Source organism: Rhinoderma darwinii, chromosome 5, assembly GCF_050947455.1.
Source record: "Rhinoderma darwinii isolate aRhiDar2 chromosome 5, aRhiDar2.hap1, whole genome shotgun sequence".
NCBI classification, from domain to species: Eukaryota; Metazoa; Chordata; class Amphibia; order Anura; family Rhinodermatidae; genus Rhinoderma; species Rhinoderma darwinii.
In genome coordinates this window covers 43,577,937-43,596,834 of record NC_134691.1, presented here as the reverse complement: position 1 = coordinate 43,596,834, position 18,898 = coordinate 43,577,937, and the positions used below count along the sequence as shown (strand labels likewise).

The following is an 18,898-nucleotide window of genomic DNA, read 5'->3' as shown; positions in this document are numbered from 1 at the left end:
AGTGGCTGCCGATTAGTCTAATATTTCTGTAATGTTATTCTGCCCGCCCGGCCGTTGCTAGGCAACGGCTCCGTCACACACGGACGGCACACGGATGCCTTCCATTTTTTTGACGGCCCCATTGACTTGCATGGGCCTCACGGTCACGGAATCTTGGACCAAAGTAGGACATGCTCTACTTTTGATCGGAACGGAGCAACGGGACCGTCAAAAAAACTGAAGTGTGCATGGCCCCATTGAAATGAATGGGTCAGTGTGCTAGCCGTCAGAAAAACGGCTAGCACCTTGAAGGAAAAAACTGAAGTGGGCATGAGGCCTAACGGTTTTCACCGTGCGGTAACAGTGACATGTTAACTTTATTCTGCATGTAGATCCAAATATTTTTATTTTTTTAGGTTTTACCACTTTTACAAAATAAAAACCATTTGTTCAAAAAAAATATTTAATTCTGAGAACCATAACCGTCAGTGGAGCGTTGTTAAAGCTTATTTTTTGTAGGGCGACCTGTAGTTTTAACCTCTTCGGGACGAAGCCATCGTTTTTCACTCCCCGCATTCCAAGAGCCATAACTTTTTTATTTTTCCATCCATAGAGTGGTGTGGGGGCTTATTTTTGTCAGGAGGAGTTGTAGTTTCTTTTGGTATCATTTATAGTTCCATATAATGTACTGGGAAACTGAAAAAAAAAAATCCTTTGCGGGCTAATGTTGGAAAAACTGCGATTCCTCAATAGTTTTTTAGGTTTCGATTTTACGGCTTTCACCGAGCGGTAAAAACAATAACTTATCTTTATTCTATGGCTCAATACGATTCCGGTGATACCAAACTTATATAGTCTTTTTTTTTATATTTTACTACTTTTATTAACAAACTTTTTGTTAAAAAGTTTTGTGTCACCACATTCTGAGAGCCATAACTTTTTTAATTTTTTCACCGATTGAGTGGTGGGAGGGCTTATTTTTTGCAGGACGAGCTGTGGTTTTTATCGGTACCATTTTTTGGTACATAGAACATTTTGAACTTATTAAAAAAAATTTGAGAGCTAAGTTGACCAAAAAACAGCGATTTTGGCGTTTTACAGCATTCACCGTGCGCGTTAAATAACGCTATACTCTAATAGTTTAGAATTTTACGGACGCAGCAATACCAATTTTGTTTCTTACATTACTTTCGGGAGAGAAATGGGAAAAAGGTTTTTTTTCACTACAAAAAATTTATTTTCACTCCTATTTTACACACTTTATTAGCTCCCCTAGGGGACTTGAACCAGCGATCGTATATACTGCACTAGGGACAAACCAGTATATGTATATACTGCAATATAACTAACGTATTGCAGTATATCGTCATTTTTACAGTCTTCATTAGGCCCCTGGGCTGCCATAACAACTGTCGTCACCCCCTGATCTCACGGAAGGGTGGTGTTCCTGGCAGCCAGGAACAGTGCGATCACTGCTCCCGGCTGTTAGGGCTTATTTACACAAACGTGTAATACGTCCGTGCAACGCGCGTGATTTTCACGGACCTACTCTAGTTTATGTGGCCGTGCAGACTGTCCGTAATTTTTGCGCAGCGTGAGTCCGCTGCGTAAAACTCTCGACATGTCCTATATTTTTGCGTTTTTCGCGCATCACGCGCACCACACGGAAGCACTTCTGTGGGACGTGCGTGATTCGAGCAACAGCAGTAAAAAGTATGAATGAAAACAGAAAAGCACATACAGTGTCATAATGATGGCGGCAGCGCGAAAATCACGCAGCCACGCATCATACGCTGCTGACACATGGAGCTGTTAAGTGCCTTTTGCGCTCGCAAAATGCACACGCTCGTGTCAATCCGGCCTTAGTCTCGGGTGTCTGCTGTAAAATACAGCCGACACCCGCAGCATATGGAGCGCGTGAGCATGCTCCAAATATCACCCCCCGCACACGGACGTTATAGCACGTACGGGGTCTGGGTGCGCGAAGGGGTTAAATGACGTTTATAAGACTTTTTATTTTCTGTTCTTAACCCAAAAAAAACTACCAAACACCCGAAATTCTGGCAGGGTTTTTTTTTTTTTTTTTTACAGCATTCACCATGTGGAATGAATATTGTTATATTGTGCTAGTCCAGTATGGACATGGCAATCATGATTACCTTAGGGGAATTTTTTTTTTTTACATGTATGTAAAAACTTTATTGAAATAATTTCGAAACTTTTAGGTTTGTCCCACTAGGAAACTTGAACAAGTGATTATTAGAACGCTGGTTCAATACTCTGTATTGCAGCATATTGGACTTGTACCGCTCTCCTATTAACATACAGCCAACACCCGCTGTGTATGGTGCTCGCTCAGCTCATGAGCCCGCGCTATACTTTCCCTTCAAGGCCATGATGTACGGTTACATCAAACTTTGGGCAAGGTTGTGCCAAGATCAACATTTACTACCTATTCACAGGATAGGAGATAAATGTGTGATCGCTGGGGGCCCCACTGCTAGAACCCCCCCAGGATCTAGAGCTCCGGCTGCTATCAGTCGTTTTAAGAAATTTATAAAATCACAATTTTTTTTTTTACCTATTTAAATTTAAAATACAAACTTGTGTTCAACGGTGAAAATTTACTATAAGATTTAGCTTAGCTAATGCGGAAAGCCACAAAACGGACCGCCCCATTATTGAGTAGGCTTAAAGGGATTGTTCACTTTTTTTACAGCTTGTCATTTTTAGGTGTGACATTTTATGCTTATTAATTTCCGAATAGATCTTTATAGCATTTAGAACTCCATTTATCTGATATAGAACCCCAAATCCCCTGCATAGACAGAGTGCTAGATGATAAAATTACGTCCGTCTCTCCAATAGGAGGAGCTTAGGATTTTACTGCATATGGTTTTATTATCGAGTTCAATGTATAACAGAATGCAGCAAGCTCCCCCTGGTGGTGGCTGTAGAAATTATATTTTCATGTAACTTTATGCCCGGAATTTGGAGTTGTATATCGAACCTGAGCTCCTACAGCTATAAAGATATATGAAGAAATGAATCACTACAGAATTTTTGACCCGTTTCACTGAAAGAACATCGATCAAGGGTGGAAGTTAACTTTTAGCAGTACATAGACATTAGATATACGTTGTCTGATCATCTTATGTGTATGGGGCAGACGGACTCGTTTGGATTAAGAACATTGAGCATGTTGGACTACTATTGCTGGCTTAAAACCCAAAAACTATATTGTATAAATAGCAAAACCTAATGTAATGTTAGCGGAATCATCCCTCATACCTGCAAGCCAATAGTACACATGCAGAAAATGTCAGATTTCTAGCGGCTGTGCTGGGAATATGTCCGTGTACTATAGTCGCGTCACACATACCATGGCCTGCAATAAACGGCAGCCCATCACCTGTTAATAGATTTGCAGGCCCACTGTGGGCATTTGGAATTCCCATCAGCCCTGCATGTGTATTATTTTAGATTTGTGTAGGTTGTTCAAAGGTAAGTCTACACACATTAAAGAGGCGCTGTTCTCTCTCCTAACAGGTCTGTTTTAGAACATACTTTCCTTAAACGGGTTGCACAGGATTAGTAAAAAATGGCTGCTTTTTTTTCCCCAGAAGCAGCACCACACGTGTCCACAGGTTGTGCGTGGTATTGCAGCTCAGTACTATTCACTTCTGTGCAGCTGAGCTTCCATACCAGATGACATAATTTATAGACAGGTGTAGCAGTTTCTGGAAGAAAGCTGTTCCATGTTTTTCTAATCCTTAACAATAATAATTTTGGAGCACCTTTACTTAGAACTCTACTCTGTTATTCCTCCTGGAAATGTATGAAAAAAGATGGACAAATCGGGCGTTACCATTCCACTGGTCAAAAAATGTGTGTCTGTATACGGTCTGACAATATCACCCGGCAGTCAAATTCTTTATACATTTCCAGGAGTAACAACAGAGGAACAATGCAATGCAGAGAAAGAATATATAAAGCTGCTCAGGGGCCCGGTGGCTCAGTGATAAGCACTATTGCCTTGTAGCACTTGAGTCCAGGGTTCAACATCTGTGTGCACGTAATATACTCTCTTCAGGTTTGCGTGAGTTTCCTCTGAGTACTCCGGTTTCCTCCTAGAATCCAAAAACATACGGATAGGGAATTTAGGTTGTGAGCCCACCACGGGGGACAACGAGTGAGGACCACTTCTGTATAACACTGCGGAATAGGTCACGGCTATATAAAACATCATAAATAAAATAAATTTTATGGGAAATGCAGAGATGACGGCTCCTATAGGTAAGAAATCATCTGTATCCTCTAAACGGCGATGGGATCCACTTTGTTTTAGGTTTTCACGGTCATAGTGCCATAGATACAGCAGAAAACATATTTTACCACCATTAAAAGAACAAAAATACTAAAAAAAGGAAACATTAGAAAGAAAATAAAAAAGGTAATTTGCATATTTTAAAGCTGATGTGAAGTATAAGGAGTTACATCCGGACTGTCTTTGGACTGTTCTGGATTATGACCTTTCAGGGTGACCCCGTTCCGCACCCTGTGCTCCTCAGTGGCCCACATTACAGATAGGGCTGTTCATATATCCAATGATTACATGAGAAGGACATCAGGTGTTAAAACCGTCTGAACGTTCCGCAGGAAGAGGAGGATTGGTGCAGTGGAGAGATCACACAGGACGTCCTGCAATGTTCAGTATTGGAACGAGATGAGCGTGTTGATTTTGTATACAAAATACGACCTGTTCCAAAACACCCGGGTGAAATAGTTCACGTATGGAGAATAATTCATTTTGATTTCATGGCAGAATCGGCCATATTTGGAGTAGGCATAGACATCGCCATCTTCATTCACCACCTGTCAGTACAGGAAACATACATATGAATGAGAACAATGTCAAGTGACCTCAATTGTGGTTGAAAGCTACGTGCACTGCTGCAACAGATAATAGGAGGTCAAGAAGAGGGGGCAGACGTAATATAGCAACACCGAAATCTGACCACAGAGGGGATGTTTGTAATTTGGAACAATGGAGACACATTGCTCTGCATAGGAGCTGTATACCTAAAATGGCAAGATATTTTTTTTAAAGGATATTTGCAAAGTTGTTTACTGCTTCATAGCATCTAAAGTAAAAAATGTAAACAAAATGGTTGCAAATTTGTACATAGCCTTTAATATTTGCTACGAAGTTGTCTGCAATCTACATTCCTGTTACCATCAGATGTGGGGAAAACTTGTGTGAAAGGTCACATGATGATTTACAGGCATCGAAGTTGTTTAGGTCTTTAAAGCGTACCTAACTTTTCAGGGGACTTTTCAGAATAAGCGGTCATGAATGTGTACATGAGGAACAACACTATTTCTGGCCATTATATGACTTGTATTCTGCATTATTTCGCGTTTTTTCCCCTCTATTTCCCAGTTGTCTCTGAGCTAGTGGGCGGATCCGAACTGCTATCATGTCTTCTATACACAGAGAGGACGAGAATCCTGCTCTCCTTTCTCTATCCACTACATACATAGAAGCTGCAGCAGCATGGAGGATAATGTACAGCAGTAATGAGCCATGTAGATGACAATCCAGCAGCGGGGTGACATAGACATCTTACCAGCCAGCCTGTGTATCTCTCACTCTGCTCCTGCTTTCTCTCCCTGCTCACCCCTTCCTTGTCCAAATACTTATATGCAGTGTGTCTGTGTGTCTCTCTCTGCTCCCTTCTCCATAAATTTTTATGGGCAGGCAGTGAAGAGACACCCCACCTTCTGCAGTTTGTCAATTCTGCTCTGTAACTAGGGATGGATTTAGCTTGACAACAGGGGGTGGACAGCAGATTACAGGAAAGGAGACACCTAGTGGCAGTAACTTCACACAGAATTTGCATGGATGAAACAACTAAAGTTTATCAGTAAGTAAATAACAAAGTTGGTCTATATCAGGTGTACTATAAGATTAGCAAAAATTGCCCATTTAACGTATACAGTATATTCCCTGGTGCCCTGCAGTCACCCTCATCAAATTATTAACCCCAGCTATGGCAAGTCCTTCTTGCTGCCAATGTAAATTCTGCTTTCAGGAGTCCGGGTAGAAAGAAGTCTAGTCCAGTCACGTGCACTTTTTTTTTTTTTAGCCAGTCACATCAAGTATCATTTATTTATCATATGATTGGCTAAACAGCTGCACACGATAAATAAGGGGGGGGGGGGACTCCTGGCAGCAGGACGGACTCCAGGACTCGGATCTCCCCTACAGTATATAGCAATTTCTAAATCAAAGAGATAAAACCTAATACGGTCTAGAGGACAAGCTGTTTATTCTATAGGGGGTGAAAAAGCAGTGACATTTTCAATTTAGCAGCCGGGACCGGATAGATTAACTCTATAAAAACCGACTCACATGGTCGTTTGCAATATCAAGCAAATCTTTTACTCTGCAGCCTCTCATTCCAGCCACTTCATTGCAGATCGAATCTTCAATCACCACGTAGCTAGCTTTATATGAAGTAAGGATCTTATAGATGTCCTCAGCTGACCTCATGCTATAGATTTGGTATACCTGCATGACAAAAAATATTGCATTCATTAAATTATTAATTGAAATATTTGTCAATGGCTAATTGTAGTAGTGTTAGATCAAAAAGACTTATTTGCTGACAGGTGGAATGAATAATTGGTGGCCACCAAAACACTTCTGGCACTGCTTATCTGAAAGAAAACAATAGGAGGCTGTGAAATCAAATATGGCTAGTCGAATTGGCCCCAGATAAATACTTGAGGGGGTCCGGAGGCTCTCCACCACATTAGATTATCAAAAAAATCCCGCTCAAAAAGCAAAATCCACAGAAAGAAGCCAAATTTTCATGACCAGGATAACTTTAGTGGACCTTAAAAGTGAACTGGCTCCCTCTAGTGGGCAAATGAAGAAAACAGCCTAGTGAGGGTTTGCATTCTTTTTTTTTTTTTTTACTTTGTTTCTGAAAATAAAAATATTGTTGCGCAATGAAAAGTTCTGCAACTTTCTTACATAATTTGTTTCAACTGCTAATTTTCAAGTTCTGTTTGCGGTCACTGAATGGGAACACTTGTTCATACAGTGATTAAAGGGGTAATCCCATTTTAGTCATTTATGACATATCCACAGTATATGATATAAATGTCTGATAGATGTGGGTCTCAACTCTGGTACCCACACTTCCGGTGCTGTAAAAAAGTTTTTGCCCCTACCCTATTTCTTCTATTTTTGCATATTTGCCACACTTGAATGTTTCAGATGATCAAACTACTTTTAATATTAGACAAAGACAACCCAAGTAAACCCAAAATGCGTTTTTTAAATAAGGATTTAATTTATTGAAGGAAAAATGCTGTTCAGCCCTACGTGAAGAAGTAATTGCCCCCTTCGCTACCAAATCAACCAGTTAATCAAATTGAGTTACAATTGGGTTAAATTTCACTAGCCACATCCAAGCATGATTACTGCCAGACCTGGTGAATCTAAACATAAACCCTATCTGGCAGTGTGGCACAGGCTAGAAGATCTCAAAAAGCAGCACATGATGCCACATTCTAAAGAAATTCAAATACAGATGCCAAACAAATCTATTGAAATCTACCAGTCTGGAAAGGGTTACAAAGCCATTTTAAGGCTCTGGGACTCCAGAGAACCACAGACAGAGCCATTATCCACAAACGGAGAAATGTGGAACAGTGGTGAACCCTCCTAGGAGTCGCCGTCTACAAAAATGTCATCAAAAGCGCATCACCGACTTATCCAGGTCAGAAAAGGACAAAAACAAACATCTAAAGACAGCAGGTCTCACTTGTCTCAGTTAAGGTCAATGTGCAGGATTCAAAAATACAAAAGATACTGGGCAAAATGGTATCCTTGGCAGAGTGGCAAGGCGCCAACCACTGCTGACCAAAAATAACTCAAAAAGGTTCATCTCGCATTTGCCAAAAAACATCTAGATGACCCGAGACTTTTAGGACAATATTCTGTGGACTGACGGGTCAAAGGTGGAACTTTTTGGAAGAGCTGGGTCTCGTTACATAGGACATAAAGCGAACATTTTGTAAATTTCCGGACTTGAGATTCTGTGGCAAGACCTTAAACAGGCAGTTCATGCTCTAAAACCCTCTAATGCATCAACTGAAAACAACTCTGCAAAGAATAGGCCAAAATTCCTCCACAGCGATGTAAAAAACTCTGCACAAGTTACCAAAAACATTTAATTGTAGCGGTTAATGCCAAGGGGGGCACCACCGGTTATTAGGGTTAGGGGGGCAATTTATTTTTCACAAGGGTGATCTAGGTTTTGTATAAATCTTTATCCTCAATAAATGGAATGATCCTTTAAAAGCCGCATTCTGCGTTTCCTCGTGTTGTCTTACATCAAACTTAGGCCTCATTTACACGAGCGTAATATACGCGCGTGCGACGCGCGTGCTTTTCACGCATGTCGTACGCACCTATATTACTCTATGGGGCAGTTTAGACGATGCGTGAATTTTGCGCAGCGTGAGTGCGTTGCGTAAAACTCACGACATGTTCTATAATCGTGCGTTTTTCACGCAACACGCACCCATTGAAGTCAATGGGTGCGTGAAAACAATGCATGCCACACGGACGCTACTGCGTTGCATGCGCGAAAATCACGCAAGAGCTGTCAAAAGGATGAATGTAAACAGAAAAGCACCACGTGCTTTTCTGTTTACAAACATCCAAACGGAGTGTCAAATTAGAGATGAGCGCACCGAACTTCACCGGGTTCGGCCGAACTCGTTTTGACCGAACCCGGCAAAAAATGTTCGGGTACGCGACGTCAGGAGACAGTCACTGTCCACGGTGCTGAAAGAGTTAAACTGGTTCAGCACCATGGACAGTGACTTTCGATCGCCATATACATATACGTGAAAAAAAAAAAAGAAGTTCGGACTTACCGATAAGTCCCGGCTCCTTCCTCCAGTCCGACCTCCCGGGATGACAATTCAGGCCAAGTGACAGCTGCAGCCAATCACAGGCCAAGCACATGCTGCAGCCAATCACAGGCTGCAGCGGTCTCATGGCCTGCCGCGTCATCCTGGGAGGTGGGGCCGGATGACGAGAGGGACGCGTCACCAAGGCAACGGCCGGGAGCCCGGACTGGAGGAAGCAGGAAGTTCTTGGTAAGTATGAAAGTCTTTTTTTATTCACAGGTTGGTGTATATTGTGATCGGCATTCACTGTCGCGGGTGCTGAAAGAGTTACTGCCGATCAGTTAGCTCTTTCAGCACCTTGGACAGTGACGGGCGTCGACTAGCCTCATCTCTATGATGGCGGCTGCGCGAAAATCACGCAGCCGCGCATCATACACGGATGACACACGGAGCTGTCAAATGCCTTTTGCGCGCGCAAAACGCAGCGTTTTTTGCGCGCGCAAAACGCACACGCTCGTGTAAATCAGGCCTTAGTTGCAAGATCTGAAACATTAATACGTGAAAAAATTAGCAAAAATAGAAAAATTCTGGTGATGAGCAAATACTATGACAGCCCTGTATCTGCAGAACGGGGTCCCTGGTAAGGTGGCTGCCACATCATGGCACAGAACCAATGGAGAGGGATTGGCGAGACCCCCATTCTGGAGTTCGTTGCGGGTCCCGGAGACTGTACAGTATATGGCATTTCCTGGGGAGCACTACATGACCCGAAAAAGTTACTGCCTGAATCATTTCAGAGATTTTCTATTGTCCTCTATTAGGCGGCAGCTAAAGACTGTGCTGGCCATGACCACTGAGCAGTGGTTGCAGTTGTATTACTCCGGTGGCTACTGCTGGTGCTGCTCAGTGGTCATGGCCAGCACAAGCTTTAGCCTAATAGAGGACAGTGAGGGATCTTCAGAATGACGGCATTCAGGCAAGTACAACATTTTAGGCAAATATTTAAATTTGAAAATGAATCCAGGAAATTACATTTTCATTTCTCTTCATCAGGTCTTCATCATTGTAGACTGGTAAGCTGGTCACCATCCATCCAGTGCATAGTTTTATAGCAGCCATCAGCGGAGGACTCCCAGCAAACACTGCTGTAAGGGGAGCCTGGCTTCTGGAGAGAGAGAAGTTAAAGGTCACTTTAAAGATTACGATTTACCAATTCTTTAATATAGCATTAATGTTATTTGAAAACGTTACAGCAGAACACAGGTTACATTTATGGCAGTGATGATCTCTTAGGCTCTGTTCACATCTGCGTACGGGTTTTATGTGATTTTGCTCCGTCATAGGAACAAACCAACTAAAAACTGAAGCCCCGGATCTGCCACTTGATGGAAACCAACAGCACCCGACGGAACGGATTGACTTTTATGGGTTCCGTTGGTTTCATGGTGTCGTATTGCCAAACAAAATAGAAATTGCATGCTGCACTATTTTGGCCGGCAAAAAAACAGAGTCTGTGAAGGAAGCCCCTAACAGAGCCTCCGGCGCAGATGTGAACAGGGCCTTATACACAGAGGCCAGTTCTGCTATACAACTGCTTGTATTCGTTCTGTAATAATGATACACAGATCACACTGCTGGATTCCTGTTGTCTTAGAGCAGTGCATTGTGGGAGCTCAGAAGACACAGTTCGGTCACATGACTATTCACTTTAGTAAAGAAAACTACAAATAGGTCAATATCAGGACAAGATAAGAGATGGAAAGTACTGTGAAAGTTACTCAACAGTATCTGTAGATGTTACCTATGAAATAGTATTCAAAATATAGTTTCCCTTTAAAAAGTTATATTTAGGTGCGATGGAGTAGGATAATATGTACAGCGGGTCACTTACTTGATCCAATTCATGAGCTCTACGGTGTCAGACTCATAGTGCTCCTCCAGCTCTGACAATTCACTAACTATCTTGGGTAAGAACTGCAGAATATATAAAATGTTAGAGGTCATATAATAGTATTGTCATCCCGAGCAACAGCAGGGCCACGTGTATACAACCGCAGAAGCTGCAATATCTCATTAATGGCGCATCATGGCTCCAGCGATCATGTGATGTGCCCCCCTGACCTCTTCGGTGAACATTTGACGTGACTATTAGAGCTATGAACCACACTATTTTTTTAGACTTTATACTAAATATTCAAAGAGAGTGAAGTAATGTCCAATATTACACTACAGAAGGGCACATTGTCAGGATTTACCAATACAAAAAAAAAAAAAAAAAAAAACAACAAAAAAACCCAACATCTGTGGCAATTAAAGGATGACCGATTGGTGGGGGCCCCACCACTAGAACAAAGTGATCGTTAGAACAAAGTGGCAGCACTCTGTCTGCCCATGACATTTTTTTTTAGTGCCAAAGCTCTTGGTCAATTAAAGTTAATGGCTGACCATGTGGGAACCAAAAAAAGCAAAGTCGAGCCGACAGGAGCCAAAGCGGCTCAGTACTTTCCTAGCGGTCGGAGCCCCACCAATCGCAGGATGAACAATCCTTACAGAACTTCCACTGACATTTCTGTGAAGTTTTTCCTACCTCTCTCCATAAGCTGAAGCCAATCACGGTGGGGACAGCAGCACTTAATACAAAAGCCTGAAGAAGAACGTAAAATGAAAAGAGATTTACAGCGGAAGTAGGAACACCAGCTGACATTTTAAAGTCAAACTCCAGACATTATATTTTGTTTAAGAATTTGGAGAAATTTGTGGTTGAAAATAAATTTACTGTCAAGGCTGAATCTAAAAAGGGGTTTTCCGGGCCCCACACAAAAAAATAAATAAAAACAAAACAAAAACAACTGCATATGACATAATAAAACAGCCCCATCTCTTCTTTTATTCCCTGCTGTTCCAGCGCTGCGTTGGCCCATGGATCCGCACTGGTCTGTGTTTAAATTGTTTGACTCTGTGACACGCCATAATGGCACTAGACCTCTAGTCACAGGCCACAGAAGTCATGTGACGGTAAAGCGGGTTACAGATTTAGGCAATGCAAACACAGACCAGTTCAGGACCAAGGGTCATTAATGTGTTTTGGAAGAATGAGTTCTGAAGGTTATGTGGGACATAATGGCCTTTCTTGGGGCACTAAGATGGAACAATTATGTTTGTTGTCATTATATAGAGAAAATTTTTCGAAAAGTTTTAGAAAAATGCTAATTTCCTAGTCTCTTACTTCATACTCTATTGTAGGTAATATATCCAATGTCATTTAGCATTTAATAAAATCCTCCAATTATAAAGATACCAAATATGTACTCCTTAAAATAGCAATTACAGCCCAAAAATAAAAGGTCCCTATGCTGTCAGCCCCCCCTCACTTGACATGTATATGGCATCGGCACATGGGTTTAAATCTGTTGGTTACATTTGTAAGAGCAGATAGGGACATGGCAACAAGTGCAAACATGGAGTAAAAGGAACATTTATGGTAAGTTTGGGGAACTTCCGTTCTGCATGATGGGCATTCTATGAAAAGGGACAATGGAATTATGGGTAGGGCATCGATTTTATAAAGGATGTATAACAGAAGTGTGGGGAGACGGGGAAAGGAGTGGCCTGGCACACTGGGGAGCTGGGAAAAAAGTGGCCTGGCACACTGGGGAGCTGGGAACAAAGTGGCCTGGCACACTGGGGAGCTGGGGAAAAAGTGGCCTGGCACACGGGGAAAAAAGTGGCCTGGCACACGGGGAAAAAAGTGGCCTGGCACACGGGGAAAAAAGTGGCCTGGCACACGGGGAAAAAAGTGGCCTGGCACACGGGGAAAAAAGTGGCCTGGCACACGGGGGAAAAAGTGGCCTGGCACACGGGGGAAAAAGTGGCCTGGCACACGGGGGAAAAAGTGGCCTGGCACACGGGGGAAAAAGTGGCCTGGCACACGGGGAAAAAAGTGGCCTGGCACACGGGGAAAAAAGTGGCCTGGCACACGGGGAAAAAAGTGGCCTGGCACACGGGGAGCTAGGAAAGGAGTGGCTGGCACAAAAAGTGTCTGAATGTCAATATATGTACCGTATATACTAATTTTTTTAATACGATATGGATTGTACAGTATTTGATGATTTTAAGAGCAAATCATTGAGCCTCTAACCATACCTCTGCATGGTCTACATAACATTGCATGCTCACCAGCACAACTGGATGTACAGTTTTCAGACGTATCCACTTGAAAAGCGTCAACCAGAGTTCTGGAGAACAAACACCAAAGGCAGCGAGAACACAGACATAAGGCGTCCACAGGTACTTCATTCTAAAACAGAGACACCACGTTTCAATCTGATTCGTTGGTAACATTCAGTTGATATCTGGGCAGACTTCCCATTCAAGAGTGTCAGTAGATTTTTACCCAGCTTCACCATGAAGAGACGTAATTCAGAAACAGAGGCATAGACGGCAAAGAACAAGGACTGGTATTGACAAGCAATTCAGTGATACTGTATTAGGGTCCAAAGACCAAGAAAGGAAAAAGTTCAAGATTTGATATAGTACAGTCTACACAGACTGGGTGGGGGGGGGGGGGGCGGTGTGAAACGCACAACTAAAATATTTAGCTCGATCTATTCTAAATGCCTTGCCATACACAACTTATATTCCGGAAGAAGATTGTATCTAGAACCAGTATATTTAAAGGGTAACTAAACGTTTAACAAACTTCTGACATGTCAGATGTTTTGATTGGTGGGGTTCGAGCACTGAGACACCCACCAATCGCTAAAACAAAGCGACAGAAGTGCTAGTATGAGCGCTCAACCGCTTCGTTTCTGTTCGGCTTTTTCCGGAAATCAATGTAGAGGAGTACGGGTTTAATAGAAAGTCTATGAGCCCGTACTCCGATACATTGATTTCTGGAAAAAGCCGAACAGAAACTAAGTGGCTGAGCGCTCACACGAGCTCTTCTCCCCCTTCATTTAGCGATTGGTCGGTGTCTCAGTGCTCAGACCCCCACCCATCAAAACTTCTGACATGACAGAAGTTTGTTGAACGTTTAGTTACCCTTTAACATTTGGAGGGCTTTTAAAATAATTACATAAAAGAACCTGGGCCTGTGTAGATCTAGGTGATAACCCGTATAGGCCGCTTGTCAGCCTCTTTCCGTAACTCCTATAGACTTCAAAAGGAGAGGGCCACATACAAGCGCAGCCAACTTTTCACTAATTGAATGGTGGGGAAGGCCACACAGAACCTGAATGGGAGTCACAGGACGCCCTTCTCCCCATAGGTGAAGGCCCCAGAGATACGGAGGCAAGATGTTAGTTTACAGCCTATGAAACAATCTACAGACACAGGGATTTTGTTTCGGGCGCTCTTATCAATAGGTTTCTAAACTCTCGTTCTCGGGATCGGTGTGTGTGTCAGTAGTCGGATCCCCACCGATCAGACATTTATCACTTACCCTGTGGATAGGTGATAAGTGATCATTAGGACAAACCCCCCCCCCGAGCTGTAACACTCAGGTCTAAGTCCTTAGCAGATAGTTGGATCTTCCAGAGTGCATTAGCGGACTATTTCTAGAAAATGTTGTCATTTCAGTACAACGCAAACCCCTTAAACTGACTGTCTGGGCTCCTCCTTATTTAGGTTTTTCTGCCTCAGAACACGTACGGAAAATTACCGGACTGACTATCTTAATTTTCTCACTGGTGGTTTAGTCTGAACTTTATATAATCATTCAGTCATTGCTGTACTGGAAACCTGCTCCCTATGCATGGACTTACTGGTGAGCTTTATGAAAACTGGACTACCTCAGACTCCCGGTAAGGCTAAGCTGTAGTCACAGATCACACGTCTGAACTAGTGGAGCGGACCTAAAGAGCAACAACACTGAGGTAAATAAATAGCAGGTAAGCATCACCTAGAGATACAGACTTATTATAATTTTTTAACTCACAACTGGACATGGACTATAATAAGTACATTTATTGAAGAACAATAATTCTATGATTGGCTTTTGTGTTTTTAAACATCGGTTTTATGAAGTAACCAAAAGAGAATTTTTACCCCTCAAATGTCATGGCCAGTGAACCAAGGAGAAGACTTTGGAAGACATGATAGACGACTTCTGGCCTTTCTCCAACTCGTCCTTCCTCTAGAGAAATATTACAACTGATGGGTTCACCACTATATGCAAGAAAAATGTTATTGTTAGTGCCGAGAAACCACAGCACGACACCAAAAAAAATAAAAAAATTCAACCTTTATCAGATTCTGATCCGGACATTCTGGTAAAGATGGTGTGGGAAGCCCTAACTCATGGAGGAGAAAGCTCACACTAAATATAATAAAACCACAGTGGAAGCTGAAGGCTATAATTATTATTCACTCGTGTCATTCTCGTCGCCTTTTTTTGGCACAATTTTCGCAAAACCATTGTAATACAATGTGATTTTGAAAAACTGATGCATTTTTGTTATGGTTTTGCAAAAACACGACAAAGTCGTCAAGTGGGAACACAGCTCTAACCGCTTATGTATCAAGCCTATTTTGGCAATAAGACTTGCAGGATTATTTTGTTTTTGAGTCGCGGCATTCAGAGAGGCAGAACAGTTAAATTTTTCAGTCAACAAAAACGAATGAGGGCTTTTTTTTTTTGTGGGTTAAGTAGTATTCTTCAATATCACCATTTTGGGGTTCATTTAACTTATTCATTAACGTTAATTAGTTTTAGGGGGAATGGAAAAATAAAACGACCAATTCCGACATTGTTTATTGCGCCTCAAATTTACACTGTTCATCATATGGTATAAAAAATGTCACCTTTGTTAGGCCCCCGGCTGCCATGGCAACCTATCGGCAGACCCCAGTGGGTGTCAGAGGGAGCCCCCTCGCTTTGTCAAAGCCCGGAAATGCCGCGGTCACTATTTAAGGGGTTAAACATCCGGGAGCGTGAGCCTGGATGTCAGTCAATGCCAAGCTCACGCGGTGATCATCAGGTCGTAACTGTACATAATGGTGTAAGTCATGTCCTGATGGCTCAAGAGGTCAAAAACGATGCCACAAAAACAATAATTATCAGTAAACATAAGCTCTAATTGTAACACAACTTTCCCAGACTCCTAAAAAGTACATGTGCAAAATATTGCAGCCAGCTGGAGCACAACTTACAAATCTTTATGAACACAGAGGTGCCTCTGATAACCAGCAGAACGGGGTTGTGTTACAAAGAATGAACTGCTTACCGAAACCTTTTAAATAATCCCTGGGATATGGAGAACAGGCATACAATTAGGACCAGGATGTAAAACGGTAAAAGTGAAGACTGCGTAAGCCGTAAGAGGTAGTCCTGAGATGGCGGCTGGAACGAATCCTGACACAGTAGCCAGTTCACTGTGAAGTTCCTGCACCGCAAAAACAAAAAGATTATACAATAAATAACCAAGCGCAAACAAAAAAACACTACAATATGGGAAATGGTTAATAAAATCCAACTTACTTGGTCATATTCAGACCAAATTTTACTTCAAGAGACTTCAGGATTTGATGGTTTTCTTTATGTGGAACCACTGTCTGAAGAAAAAAGTACATATATGTAAGGGAGGATTTGTAGGACAACACAGGGTGTGTATATTTGTAAAATACCATTACCTACCATAGAGCTGGGACACGCGGTGTGAAGAGTGCGGCTCCACTTAGTAGAGAACAAACAGGGGGCCGTCTTTGGCCCATTTTTGTTCCCCACATTCTAAAGGGCCATTGTAAACATTTGTGGCTTATCCACAGGATATGAAATGTTCTCACCCCTGAGACCCTCACCGCACCCTCAGGAAAACAGGGGAGGGGGACCATCATCGTATTCTATAGGAGCTGAAAAAGCCAAGTGCTGCTTATAGAATATGCTGTAGATATGCCATAAATGTTCAAGAGGGGAATACCACTTTAACCAAACCATAGAAATTATAATTTTTCATGTTTTTTTTAAATAAAATATATTTGAAAAAAATTCTAAAATCGGTCTTTATTTTTTTTATATATTTTGTTATTGTATTTTCTTTACATGATTATGGGGCAGACATCTGAGGCTTCGTTCACATCTGCTTTGTGGCATCCGTTTTAGCAGATCCGTTGAAATAAAAATAACAAAAACGGACAGACAATGCAATGGAAGGTAAAATATGTTTGTTTTTGACGGATCAGCTTACCGGATTCGTCAAACAAACTGACTGTTTTCTTTCAGTTTGCCATCATTTATACTCAGTTTTTAACCGATCAGTTTTTATCTTTGTATCTTTCTTGCTTTCATTTTTAGTCCGCGTATGTGCACAAAAAAAACAAAACGATCCGTTAAACGTAATGCATAACTGATACAAATGGATGGCATATCAGTTTGTATTCATCATCCATTGACTTCAAAGTAAAAAAAAAAAACGGAAAGCTCCCTTCCGTCAGGTTTTCATCATTTTTGATAGAAACAATAGCGCTGCAGCCTACGGTATTTCTTCAGTCAAAAAATGGAAATCTGACGGAAACGGGGCCTAACGGAGCACAACTGATGTAAAAATGAAACCCATTGAAATCAATGGGTATGACGGAAACGTTAACTTCCATTCTTGTGGTCCTCTGCCGGATACGCTAGAACGAAAGCCACAACGCAGATGTGAACGCAGCCTTACCTAACTTGCTGCTCTAAATTCAAAAACAATTCTAGAAATTTGAAGCCTCAAGGCAGAAAATGACACAATGGGAGAGTGTTGTGGGCATGCTCTGTGACATGTGCAGGAAGAAAGAGACGAATTGTGTCCATCACCTATTCTCAATAGTGTGATCCTGTGTCATCTGCCTCCAGCTTTATAATAAGGGCATTGAAATCCTGCCCTCTGATGACTGCTGAAAAGGGATCCGTACAAAAACAGTCTCAGCCTATTGTGAGGGCTCAGTGGCTAGTGTGAAAACTGCAATATCAAGAAATATGTATTTCTTAATATATTCACATAAAAAAAAACAAAAAAAACACACAAACATTAAAAAATTGTTGTGAAAATAAAAACCTAACAAAGTCATTTTTTTGATGATCCACACTACTTACCCTTATTAAAAAATGCAAGGATACTGCAATTGTAAATGCTAAATAGAAGTACATTATCTTCATGACTTTAGCTCGGAACGTTCCCTTCTTCACACTGATCTGAGGGTATAAGAGAAGGCAAATTAAATATTCATGAAACAAAGTTTTTCTTCTATTCAATTGTGTTCAGTATTGTGTAGTTAATGATTTAAAGGCCCTTTCCCATGGACCAATGATTGGGTGAACGAGTGGTCATATGAACGCTCGTTCCCGATCATTGCCCTGTGTAAACACGCCAACGATCAGCCGATGAACGAGCAATCAGCAGATTGTATTGTTTATGCAGCCATGAAATAATCGTTGTCGGCAGCACATCCTCCTGTGTAATCGGAGACGTGCTGCCGACATGATAGAAATGTTTGAGGACAAGCGAGACAAGTTACTGCGATTGTTCGTCGCCATACTAAACGATCGTTCCTCCCTTTAAAAGAAAACAACGAGTGCAATTGGCACTTGTTTTAAGTGTTAAACACGGGTGATATCTGCCAGTGTAAAACCACCTTTACTCTCAATTGCTGAATTTCATTGTGCCGGTACACAAGGAGTGCAAAACAGGAAGCCTCAACCATTGATCTCGCCTTCCATGTGGACCCGGTAACATCAAGCAATAGTGCTGTGATCCTGTATACAATGCTGTGTTATCAGGGAGTCAATCAACATCACATAGATGTGGAGTAGAAAACAAGTCATGATTAATATATTGTCGGTGTCTATAGTCATAAAGTGCTGACGGAAACTTGAAGAGATTGTCTAAATAGTAGAAAGGGTTTTTTTTTATTCCCCAAACCGCGCCATACTTGTCCATGGGCTGTGCCTGGTATTGCAGCTCAACTCCATTCACTTGAATGAGCGGCAATACCAGACATAGCCCATGGACAA

The 18,898-nt window shown here is 41.9% G+C and overlaps 1 protein-coding gene across 3 annotated transcripts in view; it reads right to left on the bottom strand.

Annotated features, from left to right (window-relative positions):
* Nucleotides 1-4,226: 4,226 nt before the first annotated feature.
* DPY19L4 (dpy-19 like 4) overlaps nucleotides 4,227-18,898 on the bottom strand; it is a 63,630-nt gene continuing 48,958 nt past the window's right edge. For all 3 annotated transcript variants that reach the window (XM_075825927.1, XM_075825926.1, XM_075825928.1), the window contains exons 11-20: nucleotides 17,981-18,079; nucleotides 16,391-16,464; nucleotides 16,137-16,295; nucleotides 14,959-15,078; nucleotides 13,090-13,210; nucleotides 11,501-11,557; nucleotides 10,805-10,887; nucleotides 9,946-10,078; nucleotides 6,395-6,553; nucleotides 4,227-4,854 (exon numbers count right to left, since the gene is read on the bottom strand). In XM_075825927.1, coding sequence (XP_075682042.1) covers nucleotides 4,690-4,854; nucleotides 6,395-6,553; nucleotides 9,946-10,078; nucleotides 10,805-10,887; nucleotides 11,501-11,557; nucleotides 13,090-13,210; nucleotides 14,959-15,078; nucleotides 16,137-16,295; nucleotides 16,391-16,464; nucleotides 17,981-18,079 — 1,170 coding nt within the window. In that variant the 3' untranslated portion in view covers nucleotides 4,227-4,689. The remainder of the gene's footprint in view (nucleotides 4,855-6,394; nucleotides 6,554-9,945; nucleotides 10,079-10,804; nucleotides 10,888-11,500; nucleotides 11,558-13,089; nucleotides 13,211-14,958; nucleotides 15,079-16,136; nucleotides 16,296-16,390; nucleotides 16,465-17,980; nucleotides 18,080-18,898) is intronic.